The sequence below is a fragment of the Lepisosteus platostomus genome, chromosome 2, assembly GCF_059453375.1.
Source record: "Lepisosteus platostomus isolate fLepPlt1 chromosome 2, fLepPlt1.hap1, whole genome shotgun sequence".
Taxonomy (NCBI): domain Eukaryota; kingdom Metazoa; phylum Chordata; class Actinopteri; order Semionotiformes; family Lepisosteidae; genus Lepisosteus; species Lepisosteus platostomus.
The window spans coordinates 32,706,656-32,720,104 of NC_142612.1; the positions used below are offsets into that span (position 1 = coordinate 32,706,656).

A 13,449-nucleotide genomic window follows, 5' to 3' on the forward strand; every position below is an offset into this window, starting at 1 on the left:
ATTACTTATTCATTTGCAGCCCACGTATGCTGACGCCGCTACCCACCAGAACTACTTATTTTCTTATGGCCAACGTTATAGTTATCGTTCACACTCCTCCAAGTCTAACAGTTGCAAACCGTCGTTTTCTTTTACAAAATCCGTCGTCTCTCTGTCTCTCCCCACTGAGCCGGTTTCCACTCGCGACGGCTCGATGCGCTCCTGGGCACAGTCGCGTGCGACGGCGCGATCTTCTTCCACGGTGAGGTGCTGCTTGGGCGACACGGACGACCAGGCGATCTTGGAGGACTTCTCCAAGCAAAGTCCCATCACCCCGGGTCCCTAGACAAATAAAGTACACGAAGTCGCAGTCCAAAGTCTTAGCACTCTTCGCTTGAACCAACTTTTTAATAATCAGGCATAGCTCAACGCACAAGAATACGAACTAACACTATATTTGTGCATTACATGTACGTTTTAGGCTTGTACGGCATTTCTAGCGGGTAACTACTAGTGCGCTCCAGTCCCAGAGCGACTTACCAAAAGGGTGAGGTCTGAAAAACTGCGGTTCCTAAACAGAATGAGTACAGTCGCTGTCGCTTCGTTCGGCTGAACCTCCAGTTCCACTGTTCAAATGTCAATTTTTGCAATCCGTTTGGAAAATATATTTCCTGACTATATTGCATCCGCGAATGCTCGGTATCTCTGCAGTTCTCCTGAGGTCTCATTAAAACGCAAATGTGCGAAGGGAGGTCGGGTTGTCAAGCAACCGGCAATTTCATCAAGCGGATGACAGAAAAAAATAATTGTGACTTTCTGTTCCAAACCGTGACTCCTGGAGGTTATTTACCGCGTTGTATTTGCCGTACTGACGCGTTCTAAGAAGAAAGCGTCTGCTGCACAGATTGCATTTTATCCTTATCATTTATTTCGAAAATGGCATTACAAAGTCAGGATTTTTCAAAACACATATACCTAAACAAAACTCCTAGAAGTGAGAATTTATTAAAAAGGTTCGATGAAACATGTAACCACTGAGCCAATATATTTTTCATAAAGAAGTCCAAACTAATTAGAGAGTTATTTCAGTGGAATTCTTCAGGATTAACAAAGAAAGTTCAGACACAATCAAAAATTAAGATGAAGTGCTTTTAAAACTGATGCCAGGATGACGTCTTTACACAAAGGGTTGTGGGAGTATGGAACAAGCTCCCAGCTGTGTAGTTTAAGCTGATACTCCAGCTTCTTTTAGGAAACAGCTGGATGAGATCCTTAAATCAGTTTTTATCTACCAAATGGCCTTCTCTCATCTGTAATTATCTATTTAGGTTTTTGGGTTTTGCTTTAAATGTATGGACTAGGTTAAAGAATAACCAATATTAATTGCAATATTGACTGCAGACTTTAAAGCATCAAATTGTAAAGGCCGTGCAAGGATCTAATTACTTTTGCAAGGCACTGTATATCAGTAGCCGATGTATATACTTCTTTCAAACCACAGAAGTGATGAAATATGCATCAACAGTCTAGCAGATTGACCTTTGCACTTTCTATTTGATCATGTGTTCTATAATCCACGCTGGTGGGTGGCAGGGTGGTGCAGTGGTCAGCATTGCTGTCTTGCTGTCCTGGGTTCAATTCTGGACCTGGGGTGCTATTTGCACGGAGTTTGTATGTTCTCGACATATTTGTGTGGGGTCCTCCTACAGTCCGAAGACAGACTGGTAGATATGTTGGCTGGTATGAGTGTGTGTGTGTGTGTGTCTGTGTGTACCCTGTAGGGTGTATTCCGCTTTGCTTGTTAGGATAGGCTCCAGCTCCCCCTGTGATAAAGCAGTTAGAAAAATGGATGGGTGGATGATCTGTGCTGTTTAATAATCATTGCTAATTTGTCCTGTTTATCCAGGGCCTTGCTGTACCAGTCTAGCATGTCTAGCATCAGCTTTTATAATAGGAACTAAATCCCTGCAGTGCAAATCCAGAAACATCCAGAAATCCAGTGTACAAGGGCAAAGCACCCTACAGACAAGAGACTTGGTACATTCCTGGGATCGCAGGAATGCTCTTCAATGACAGGCTGAAGGAAATTAATCGTTTTAGTCCTTGACAAGGAAGTCTCAAATTCACTGCTTAAAATCCCCAAAGGCACTGAGAAAGCTAATCCCATGGATGTCATAATAAACAATGAAATGCAAACCAAATGACACAATGTGTAATTAAGGGGAAGATCACTTAAAACCGAGGACAGGAGATGTCTCTTTACATAGAGGGTTGTGGGAGTAGGGAACAAGCAACACAACCATGTTGTGTAAGACGACATCCCGGCTACTTTAAAAAATGCTTCATTGGGGTTCCTTGGTTCAATTAGCTAACAGCATTCAAATGTGGCAAATGCCCTCCTTTCGTTTGTTCTTAACATAAAATAATACTTAGATTATAAGAAGCTAAAAAAGTAATTCATGTGTATTTTTGTCAATGATGTTTTTCTTAGGTATTTTAGTGTCAATACCGTAACTCTAATAAAAGATGTTGAACACCGAGCCCTATGAATCATAGTTCAAGGAGAGTCCCTAATGTCTGTTCCCATGCACTGCCGGTACGGGGCGCTGTATCCCACAAACAAATATTTCCTTTTGCGGGAATCTCTTCCTGTGTGTTAGCCTGACCTTCACCTGACTCCGGATGCCGAACACACATGTAGCTGCAGGGAGGTTTGTCTCAGTGATTCGCTCGTGTTCAGTCTTCAGCACTGGACCCGGTGGTCCAGTGGTCCGGTCGCCATGATCATGAGGACTGCTTTGAGGGTGCGTGTACTGAAAACACACACGCCTTCACTTTTCTGGCGACCCCACAGCACCTCGACACCTCTCATCGAGGAGGGCTGCAGGGGTCTCGTACTGAAATCGCTGTCTACGGATGTTTATGAGAATCTGGCTGTTGAGGACTGGATCCACGACAACGTAGAGCTGCAGAACAGGAACGTCCTTTTTATTTGGAGAAATTCGCCCGCCGTGGTCATTGGCCGGCACCAGAACCCCTGGCAGGAGTGCAACCTGCGGCTGCTGAGAGAGAAGGGGATAGGGCTGGCCAGGAGGCGCAGCGGCGGCGGGACAGTGTATCACGACCTGGGCAACGTCAACCTGACCTTCTTCACGTCCCGGAAGGGGTACGACAGAGCGAGGAATCTGGGCATCGTGACGAGAGCCCTGAAAGCCCTGCGGCCCGGGCTGGACGTGCACGCCACGGAAAGATTCGACATCCTGCTGAACGGCCGGTTCAAGATCTCGGGCACCGCGGCGAAGCTGGGCAGGGCCTCCGCCTACCACCACTGCACCTTGCTGTGCGGGACGGACACCACCGTGCTGTCGGCTGTGCTGAAGGGCGCATGCCAGGGCATTAAGAGCAACGCGACCCCGAGCGTGCCTTCGCCCGTGCTGAACCTTACGGACATAGACCCGTCCCTAGACTGCAGGGCCGTCACGGAGGTTGTGGCGGCGGAGTACGCTGCGCATCACGGCTTGGAGCCCCGCGTCGCTCCCGTCGACCCCAAGGACGAGTCGTCGCTTCCTGGGATCGGTAGATTGACTCGCGCGCTGCAGACCTGGGAGTGGGTCTACGGAAAGACCCCCCGGTTTAGCGTCGGTACGAGTTTCGAAGTGTGCTACAAAAAGTCCAACGCGGCCGTAACGCTGAACATGGAGGTGAAGGACGGGACCATAGTCTCCTGCGCGATAGGAACACACAGGGACTGGGTGCCGCCGGCAGTGTGCGAACAGCTGGCCACTCAGCTGGTGGGAAGCAGGTTCTGTCCCAGCGAAACCGCGGTGCTGACCGCTGCTCTGCTCAGGACGTGCCCGGGCGACGGCGAGCTTCGGGACAAGTGGGGCGTTTTGTGTGAAAATGTCGCGGCCGTGATGGAAACACATGCATGACGTCAAACGGCGTGTGAAACAGAACACTGACTCTTTGCCTTTGTACAAAAGCTCGTTTAATAATAAAGAGAAGAAATACAGAGAACACACTGAATGCTACCAGTTCATAACGAAAAACAAATCTATTTCAGTATGAAGTGCAGCAAAACACTATTAGTATTAATGTGCATTCACCCTATTTGAGTTTTCATCCACAGAAGGACTATAAAATACATGTTTTTATTTCCTCATATACACATAGTGGGTCAGGGTGTCCTAATGCACTGTCCATAAGCTGGACATAAAAAAGGTTAGTTGCAAAAAAGAAATTGGCAAAATAGCTGAGATGGAATGTGAATGACAAATCTCTTACAGAAATGGTAAGACAATTGTCAGCACAATAGTGTCATTCTACTCAAAGTTGTTTGTCAAATTTAAATAAGCATCCATTTAATTCTTCACTTTAAGACCAACATTTGTTTCTGACAGTTTAGAAATCCACACCACCAATACATTCAAATTTGAACACCTTTTTTTTGCACGGGTTGAATAAAAAAAACATTTAAATGGATAACACATAAAAGTCTTTTAAAGGTCTGTGGTCCTTGTGTGCTTTGTGTGGAAAATGTCCACTGTGGTCTCTTGGCACTGTCTCAGGTCGAAGTCACAGTAGCCGATGGAGAACTTACCCTGCCCACCAGAGACACAGAGTTTCTGTTAGAATTACATCTGCTGCTTATTTTTACATTGAAGTGTAAACATGAAATACACACATGTACAGTACACAGTTTAATGAATATTAAAAGACAATTGTGAGCAATTCCCAGGCTATTTGTAATAAGAATAGCAGTGTTACTACCATCTGATGTCAGGTCTCAGAAGCTCAGCAAGGTTGGGCCTGGTCAGTACTGGGAGGAGACCTTCACAGAAAACCACATCATTGTGTTGGTGGACCAGTAGGTGGCACTCCTCCATTTGGACCAGAATTTATAAACCAATCCAATCTTGGATTAGGCATTAAACTGCTAACACTGTAAATTCTGCTAAATTGTTGTCCTTCCCAAATTCCCTGCTTATTAGTGAAGAAATGTCTCACTCCTCCCTTTGATCTGCTGTCAAGTGGGTCCTTTCCTATGTGTAAAGTGCTTTGGGTCACTTCAAGAGGAAAGGTGCCATACAATAGAAGGAATCATTACAGTAATGAGGAAAACACATTTTCCTCCAGGCAAGTGATTCTCATATAAGAAACCTTGAAATAATAAGTGAGACTGTACCTGTGGCTTCTTAAAGTAGTCCAGCCCTCTTCCAATCTTGATTATCCATCCATTATTGAATCTGTTAAAATTATTCAGAGATATTGTTCCTTGTCCAAAATTTATTTCCCTAAACGTTGCTACCTAGTATTAAGGTAATCATAGCTAACATCAAATGTCTTAATTTTAAGACTCTGCTGCACTATGTAAGAAGTTTGTATTCCCACTGTGACACAGAATTTTGACTTTTTATATTAGAACTGAAAATTTCAATGCTTATAAATGTATTTCAAATTTCTAATTCAGCATCAAGTTTGTATTAATATGTTTATACAGTACATTCACTTTAACATAATTATTGTAAACATCCATATCTTACCCTCCTTCGGAAATAGCAGGTAAATAATTTTTGTTTTTCATTTTTCTATTTTATCCTGATTCTTAATTTAATTTATTATATGTTATTGGAAGCTTTGAAATCAGTGGATTTTACAATAACAGTATTGTTAGCCATCGGAATAACCTACAATACGATCATGTAAGTAGCAAGGAAGATAAAACAGAGGGAGAGGCTAGAGGCAGATGGTATCTTCTCTAATTTTTTGGAGCATCTGACACTATTTTGTATTGCGGCTGCTGATGTGGTTTGCACGTTGCCAACCTGATTTCCCGGTCATGAATAGTGGTTGAGTATTCGATGGTTAGCGTTACCCCATGATTCTGCAGAGACTGCTTTATCTCTGCCAACGCACCAACTTGGGTGGAGCTGTCACCCTAATACAGAGCAAGAAAAACAGTTGAATATGGTGAGAAAGGGGGCATTTCATATAAAAATACTAAGAGAAATGTAGCACCCGTTAATGACCAAAATCATTTAATCTTTCCAAACATCATCAACTTATCACTAAACTGCAATGTTTCAGATTCTCATTTTTTGCATTCATCTTGACAATTGATCTCACTTACAGCACCATATTCTTCTAGTAGTTAGCTTTTAATATATGAACTAGATTTGTTATTGCAGCAGTGTGGTGTCATAAAAATGTATTGAAAGATATATCCACAGTAACACACAGCAGAAATACAAAGAAGGTGACATGCAATTACCACTTATGCATGTGATTTACCACATATTTCTAATGTATTAAACTTGGGGGTTGTCTTTTTGTTAATGCCATATACAATAATTAAAAAAACAACAGTGCAACATCGCTTTTCAGTAATATGAGATGCCAGTCAGATATTAAATGGAGAGGAAAATTGATACCCTGGAATTTTTAAGAACAGTTGTGGGAAACAAAACAAAAATAGCATGCAATTAACTGTCAAGATATTTATTTAAAGTTACAGGTAGGGCCAATTTGTGTCAAAGAAGACAGGTCTGAGTGTGGAGTGACATTATCTTGACCCCTTTACCAGAGCAATACATCAGAGCAGGGCTGCTGCCTTGAAATGTGTGAGAAGACAGCGGCGCATTTCTGTGATTGACAACTCTTACTTCTTCCTGCGAGGTCAGCAGATGAATCCTCTTGACTTTGCAGGGAGCCTTCAACAGCATCTCGCAGAACCGCAGGAAGTTATACAGCTAGAAGAAAGGGGTTAGTGACAATCTGGGATCTGGGGTGACCTACAGCCAGCTTAATGGAAATGTGACATCAAGTAAACTGAACGGCATTTCCAAAGAAGGGTAATAACATAATAGCACCATAGCACCTTTAAAAGTGGCTTCTCATTTGCTTCACAGCACAACAACAAAAAACCCCGAGAGCAGATAGGAGGTGGGGGTGTGGAAAATAGTAGGAAAGCCAAGGGGCACACAGAACCAGTTAAATAAAAACCCTTCTAAACAGAACATTTTCAGTCTAGATTTGAAGAAGCTCAGGGAAGGTGACTCTCTGATATCCTTAGGGATGGAGTTCCAGAGCTTTGGGGCATAACTGGAGAAGGAGTGTCCCCCACCCCTGTCCCCCTGTCTCTCAGACAGACAGGAGACTAGAATTAGAGGAGTGAGGTTGCGAGGAGGGGAGTAGAAAGATAGTAAAATCAAACCTACTGATCCTAATAGTAGGCCTTGTTAATTCTCAGGCTGCACACAATTCACCCAAGAGGCACGGAGTGGGATGTTGCACAAGTATGAAAGTGAAAACTAGTGTGAGTGTGAATCAAAGTGCTTTTCATGACTAACAGTAGTTTAAACTGTAAATGTATTATTCTAGTTATAACAGTGATTGCTGGGGTGAAGCATTTATATAGTTTGCATTAAACGATTATGTCCAATATCAGAAAGCTGCTCAATTCTGGTCAGGTCACAGCAACCTGGACCCTAACCAGGAAGCACATACTGAGAGACTGGTACCACATTCCCCCACACACACATTATAACAAAAGGATAATTTAGAGACTACAATCAACCTAACCAGCACATCTTGGCAAGTGGGAGTAATCTAAATCACTACGTGGACACAGGGGAAACATGCAAACTCCACACAGAAAGCCACCCAGGCCAGAATCGTACTCCCTGGCCCAAGAAAGGTGAGACACCAGGCAGGCCTCCCTGCCACCCTAAATAACACGCGAAGATTAAAGTGTCTGTACCTGATGAAAATATCTGATGTAGGGGTCTTCCACCCAGATTTCAGTCAAGGTCTCATTGATGTAGGGTTTGAAGAGCTTTTCGTAGCTATAACCTGTGGCGTTCTCCATAATTTTTATCTGCTCGTGATATTTACCCTCTGGAAAGAAAAGGAAAAGTGCTTTTTCAGCAGTTGCCTGCAGAAGGAAGAGTAAGAAAAAGATCTGGATATTTTCGGAATTGGTGACTAATAAATTTGATGCACTGCACTGTATCACTTAGACTCTACATAGTTGAAATCGTCCCGCTTTCACAGTGAGTCACTGAGACAACCAATCGGCACAAAAGCACAGGTATAAAGGCAATACCTTCCTTTTCTTGTTTCAGGTGGTTTTTGATCTGCTCTGCCCGTTCCATGTACACCCTTATCTTCTCCCTGTAATGGGTCTTCTTTGACTCATCCTTGATGGCTAGGAAGGGAGACAGCATGGATGGCAATTAGAAATACAGCACCTAGTGCAGTTCCAGAACTCACAGAAGAATACAGGCTTTTTGGACAGTGCCCTTCATGATAAGTTGTCACAGAGTGCCTTCACAGTTAATTACATAGATTCTGCAAACAGTACTATACAGCACAATAAATCAAAAGGAAATGCTGGTGAGTGGGTGTAAAGTAGTTTGGTATAGCCAAAACAGTAACCATCAGGTATGAAGGAGAGAAAACACATACACTCCATACAGAGAAAGACATGTTTGAGTGACAATACATATGTGAACCAGTAAAAATGTTTACCAGAATTACAGATAAACAGCAACAGTACACAACACGATCCAATTATTATCCAGGTTTACTTTCAGAGATGCCACTGTTTAACCATCCACCATCTCTGTAATACCTCACTGGACAGAATTACTCACATTTTATGAATGAGAGCTCACAGCACAATTCAGTCACCACTGTTGGTGAAAGTTATAGGAAATGTATTACAGTTAGAGGTTGTGTCTTTAAGGGGCTTTCCTTTTTACCTTTAAGCACGTCTAGCAGCAGTTGAATGCCTTCTTGATAGCAGACAAGAGACTCCTGAAACCTAGAGCTTTGGTCGAGCTCCACAGCTCTCTTCAACACCGAAACTGCCGACGTCTCAATGCCGGACACGTCGTTCCGTGACATGGTTATTACACCTGCAGGTCTTTAAACCCTGTCTTTGTAAAGTAAACCTGCACAGACAGTGCCAAGAGTGGTCTGACACTGAAACTTACTCGTAAAAACATCTAAAATTAAGTCTGTATTGAATTCGACGGAGTAATATGAAGAACGCATGTAAGTTCAACACTGTAATTGTCTTAGCTGTCTAAATTAAGATGCATGACATTCTTACATATCAGAAAAAAACGCTTTAAAATAAGTTCACATGAGAACCCACTTTCCGCTGTTCACAATAACTGAGCATACTGCTTGTTTTCTTTTGAAAATATCGTAAAAAGAAACTAGGAACGGTCTAATCCGCCGTCCTTTTAACATACAGTAACCAAGCATTTCCTGATACCAGATTCCCCTCTCACAGCGCTGTGCCGCACAAAAACAACCCCACAGAAACAGCTGTTTGACACAAGGATTATTTTCGTAAATCACAAGATTCTAAATAGAAATGTTTTACATATAAATGTTATATAACTATATATGTTTTGATATTATTTTCCTTTTCCTTTTCCATTTGTTTTTGCACTCATAAAGTGTGAGGTAGGAACCTTTTTACCTCGAAAGAGTGGAGTGTGTCGAAGACCGGTGCAAATAGCTTGCGGAACATAGATCTCCTTCCTGCTGTATGCTTGGATACAGTATTGACAGGTCTATATCCATAGCTTTTTTTATTTAACTGGAATAACTTTTTGGAAATGTTTTGCTTTTTGGCGGCGGAGAAAGGTACAATTAACGTGTCTGTTTTTTAATCTCCCTGTTGCTGGTCCGGTTTATGGGATTTCGAGGAGCATTTTTGCTATAACCTTCATAGCCGCACTGAGAGACATTACCTACTGTAAAGGCATTTTGACTACTCGTGCAGGATGGCTGGGCTCTGTAGGGCATTTCAGAAACCTTCAGCTGGGTGGAAGGTAAGAGTAAAATTTACATACTCGAAAGCTCAGAATTAACTGCTACGTTTATCCCTTTTTACATAAAAGTGTACGCTTTAGCGGTCATTAAAACACGTGATAATCTAACATTAAAACATCATAACGTTATTATGGTATGTAAACGTAAATATCAGTCTTGTAGAATTAGAACACTGACAGAAAATGGGATAAAATATCTCTGCAAAGGTATGGTGTGAAACTGGTTCCTCCGCACCACTTGTGAATGATGCATTAGTTCAATGCAGAAGAAATCCTTTCGGTTTAAATGTAGCGCACACACCCAAACGAGATGCGTATTTGCTTTTACATTTTTTTATTAATTTTCAGATTGCCTTGAAAGATGTTTAAATGTACTTTTCCCCCCTAGGATTTAACAAGAGCGTTGCCTTTTCCGTGGAACGCGGTATGTCGCTACAAATTCACCAAATCGCGGATTCCTCCGGAGGTGAGGTCGCAGCCGTATTGCACTGATCCAACTAATGAATGTCGTTATTATAACTGTGTAAGACTGCTTGTTTTGGTAAAACGTATTTACCAAATTCACGTCCAGGTGCGTGGATTAGCGCCTGTAATGGCAGTTCAGGTCTGGGGCCCGACTTTCGTTCCAGCTGGACAGGTGTGAGCGTTGATAGAGGGTGTTGTGACAAAAGGCTGGTCGTCGTGTCTTCGCAGGTGTTTGAAGAACGAGCCAAAGAGCACGAGAAATATGGGGGTGACCCCGCTCAGCCGCACAAGCTGCACCTCGTCACCAGGATTAAAAGCACCATGCGGCGCCCCTACTGGGAGAAGAAGATTGTGCATGATCTGGGGTTAGGAAAGGTATTGCCCTTCAACGATGGCTCATGAGCCAATGCGATTATTCTTCCATGTCTGAAGATCAGACCGATCCCTTTGATCATATTCACACAGACAGGACTTTAATTTGCATTCATATCGTTTTGAAAATGGATGGTGCTGTGCTGAGAAAAGGTTTGTGAATCTTCTGTAGGACCTGTCTGATAATGGACTGGTGGAGCCCCAATCCTGTAGAAATGGTTTTGTAACTTCACAGCAACTCTTCTTGTGAGGTTCTCAGGGATTTCCTTAGATTGTGATATATATCTACAAACCTGTATGGTAAAGACTAAACTCAGTGTTTTTGATCTATAAAGTGGAGCCTTCTAAATTCAGCTTCCAAGATCTACTTATTTAAACACTTATTACTACTTATTTAAATCCTTTAATTGAGCTAATTAAACTGAGTACACCTATTTTTTTACTTTGGGGTTTTCTTCCCAAAAATGAAAATTTGAAGACATGAATGCTTTCAACATGCAGCAAAAGGATTTGAACATGACATCAGTGCAGCAAACCACAGGTGAAAGAGATTATCGTTACCCACTCTGTGTGTCCATGCATTTTATTTCCAGGCTCATCAGCCCCGTGTGCACAAAAACATCCCTTCTGTCAACGCAAAACTGAAAATTGTAAAGCACCTTCTGAGGTTGGTACTGACAATTTGTATAAATGAATGTGCAGAGGAGATTCACAGCCAAGTTTGTTTTCATGAGCATAGACTTGAAACTAACTCTTTAAATACTTCTTACATTAAAAATGTATTTTTATATATTAATATTAACCCCAGAAAGTCTCTGGCTGCTTACCTCTCCTTTTTAGGGGCAATGCATTGCCACAATATGTTGCCTGGCTGTTTTTGTGTTATTCTAAACATATCAACACTCTTTCATTAGAATCCCTTTGATCTCCAGTAAGAAATCATTGTTGTATGAAAGGGGAAGGTAGAGTCAGGACTCTGAAAATGGAGTTTTTAAATTAATTGTTTTTTCAACAGGATCCAGCCCTTGAAGCTTCCACATGGACTCCCAACTGAAGAGGAGCTGGCAGACACGTGTCTTAAGAGCACCGGGGAGCTTGTTGTAAGACGTTGTCTGAAGCCTTTGGAACAAAAAGCCATTGAATCGTAGCTCACTCCAAATTCTTGAATTTTTTGTATAATAAAACATTGAAACCTACTGAGTTGTAAGGAACTGTTTGAACACTTATCCTTTCCGGCATATGCTATTATTGAAAGAAGTGAGCAATTGTTTCAGGTGCTGGGTTTTCATCTTCCCAAGTCCGAATTTAGAATTCTCAATTTGTTTGGCTGGGGGATTAGTTCCTCTCAAATCATCCTTTTCAAGATGCAAAGGGAGCAGAAAATTGGAGTATAAAACAACAACAAAACCACATAAAGCAGTGAGCACAATGTTGATTGTTGGGATTTTGAGTAGTGCTAAAGAGTGTCAGTGCTGTTTATCAGTCAGTAAGTAGTAAGATTAGAATACTGTCAGTAACGTGGCTCTGGGGTCAGATATGTCCTGAAGAGATAGGCTTTTAGTTTCTTCCAGAGGATGGCAAGTGAGTCTGTGGTTCTGACTAGCGGTCAGGTTATTTCACTACTATTTCACTAAGTGGGGCCTGGGACTTGAGGCCCTTCAGTGATGACATTGGCAGCTGGCCTGATGAACCAGATCTATGTGCCCTAAGAGGAACAACGGGCCAGACAGTGGACTGGAGGATGTATTCTGGTGCATTAGCATTAATCCAGTCCAGCTCTTGGCATCAGATGTGAGCATTCAGGCCTTCTTACTCTGCCAAGTACCAGGTACCACACAGTGGGTGACAGCCTCTGTGACTGCTGACGTGTTTCAAAGGCACCTAAAGACTTCTGCGTTAAAGGTAAGTAAGAAACGTGAAGCTTGAAGCAAAATGTACTGAACTGTAAGGTGTTTTCATATGCAGTACAGGTGCTGGGTTTTCATCTTCCCAAGTCTGAATTTAGAATTCTCAATTTGTTTGGCTGGGGGATTAGTTCCTCTCAAATCATCCTTTTCAAATGTAAGATGTCATGTTGAGATTGGTTTAAAAGCAACACTTAAGACCTGTTGTGAAAATTAATTTAATTTTACAATTATTATCCCTAGGGTCCTCCCTCTCCTCTTAGCCCCGTTATCTTGGCTGTAAGAAAAAGCACTGACAACAGTGATAATCAAGCAACAGCTTCTAGTCACAGAAGAAATAAGCGCTTGCTGCCAGAATCTCATTTTTATTAAGTTGGAACACATTTATAGAAAACTCTCAAGTCTGTATCACAGTTCACACTGGCAGAGCAAAACTACATTCCAGTGCTGGTGGCATCCCTGGCACTCACTTGTTTCTAATAAACAGCCCCAGAGTTCATGCTCAGTTCCACATGTTGTTTTGCAGTTTATTCTTATCAAGCATCCTAGTTTGAAGTACAAAAGAATAATCGGATCCAACCATAATTAAGAAGCTAATAACCTTCAAAATAATTTTAAAAAATAAATTAGTGTAACACAAATCAAAAGTTAATTCCTATTTCCTGTATCACAGAAAATAAGGCTCAATGAGAAGCAAAGGCTTTAAATTTGTTTTTGTACAGTTCAATTTACATCTCCCCTTTCTTTAGGTTTAATGGTTTAGTTGTGTAATGAGCAAGTAACTACAAAGAGCAGGAACACCTGAATCTTGTGAGTTAAGTACTTAATCAGTTTAAAAAATGGATTTTGCACAACCACCTGAATGATGAGTCTACAGGCTG

General features: G+C 42.0%; 3 protein-coding genes across 3 annotated transcripts; 2 read left to right on the plus strand and 1 right to left on the minus strand.

Moving 5' to 3' along the window:
• The first annotated feature begins 2,634 nt into the window (after window positions 1–2,634).
• Window positions 2,635–3,996, plus strand: lipt1 (lipoyltransferase 1). Its single transcript, XM_088605854.1, has one exon. It carries the CDS (start codon window positions 2,760–2,762, stop codon window positions 3,909–3,911), a length of 1,152 nt encoding a protein of 383 aa, XP_088461980.1. The 5' UTR covers window positions 2,635–2,759; the 3' UTR covers window positions 3,912–3,996.
• mitd1 (MIT, microtubule interacting and transport, domain containing 1) lies at window positions 3,945–9,297 on the minus strand. The gene is made up of 7 exons (XM_088605866.1): window positions 8,742–9,297; window positions 8,084–8,185; window positions 7,739–7,875; window positions 6,642–6,728; window positions 5,805–5,917; window positions 5,165–5,225; window positions 3,945–4,580 (listed from the first exon to the last, which is right to left on the minus strand). The coding sequence occupies exons 1-7, from the start codon at window positions 8,884–8,886 to the stop codon at window positions 4,479–4,481; spliced, it is 747 nt and encodes a 248-aa protein (XP_088461992.1). The 5' UTR covers window positions 8,887–9,297; the 3' UTR covers window positions 3,945–4,478.
• A 198-nt stretch (window positions 9,298–9,495) lies between these two features.
• mrpl30 (mitochondrial ribosomal protein L30) lies at window positions 9,496–11,860 on the plus strand. The gene is made up of 5 exons (XM_088605877.1): window positions 9,496–9,827; window positions 10,216–10,293; window positions 10,521–10,667; window positions 11,258–11,331; window positions 11,680–11,860. The coding sequence occupies exons 1-5, from the start codon at window positions 9,780–9,782 to the stop codon at window positions 11,810–11,812; spliced, it is 480 nt and encodes a 159-aa protein (XP_088462003.1). The 5' UTR covers window positions 9,496–9,779; the 3' UTR covers window positions 11,813–11,860.
• The last annotated feature ends 1,589 nt before the right edge of the window (window positions 11,861–13,449 follow it).

Bases quoted from the DNA above. Each gene is read 5' to 3' on its own strand.
- mitd1 (XM_088605866.1), bottom strand. From the start codon at position 8,886: ATGTCACGGAACGACGTGTCCGGCATTGAGACGTCGGCAGTTTCGGTG. The intron at 8,186-8,741 runs GTAAAAAGGAAA...CTCCCTTCCTAG, and splicing joins GCTGCTAGACGTGCTTAAAG to CCATCAAGGATGAGTCAAAG. The intron at 7,876-8,083 runs GTATTGCCTTTA...TTTTCTTTCCAG, and splicing joins CCTGAAACAAGAAAAGGAAG to AGGGTAAATATCACGAGCAG.
- mrpl30 (XM_088605877.1), top strand. From the start codon at position 9,780: ATGGCTGGGCTCTGTAGGGCATTTCAGAAACCTTCAGCTGGGTGGAAG. The intron at 9,828-10,215 runs GTAAGAGTAAAA...TTTCCCCCCTAG, and splicing joins AACCTTCAGCTGGGTGGAAG to GATTTAACAAGAGCGTTGCC. The intron at 10,294-10,520 runs GTGAGGTCGCAG...GTGTCTTCGCAG, and splicing joins AATCGCGGATTCCTCCGGAG to GTGTTTGAAGAACGAGCCAA.
- lipt1 (XM_088605854.1), top strand. From the start codon at position 2,760: ATGATCATGAGGACTGCTTTGAGGGTGCGTGTACTGAAAACACACACG.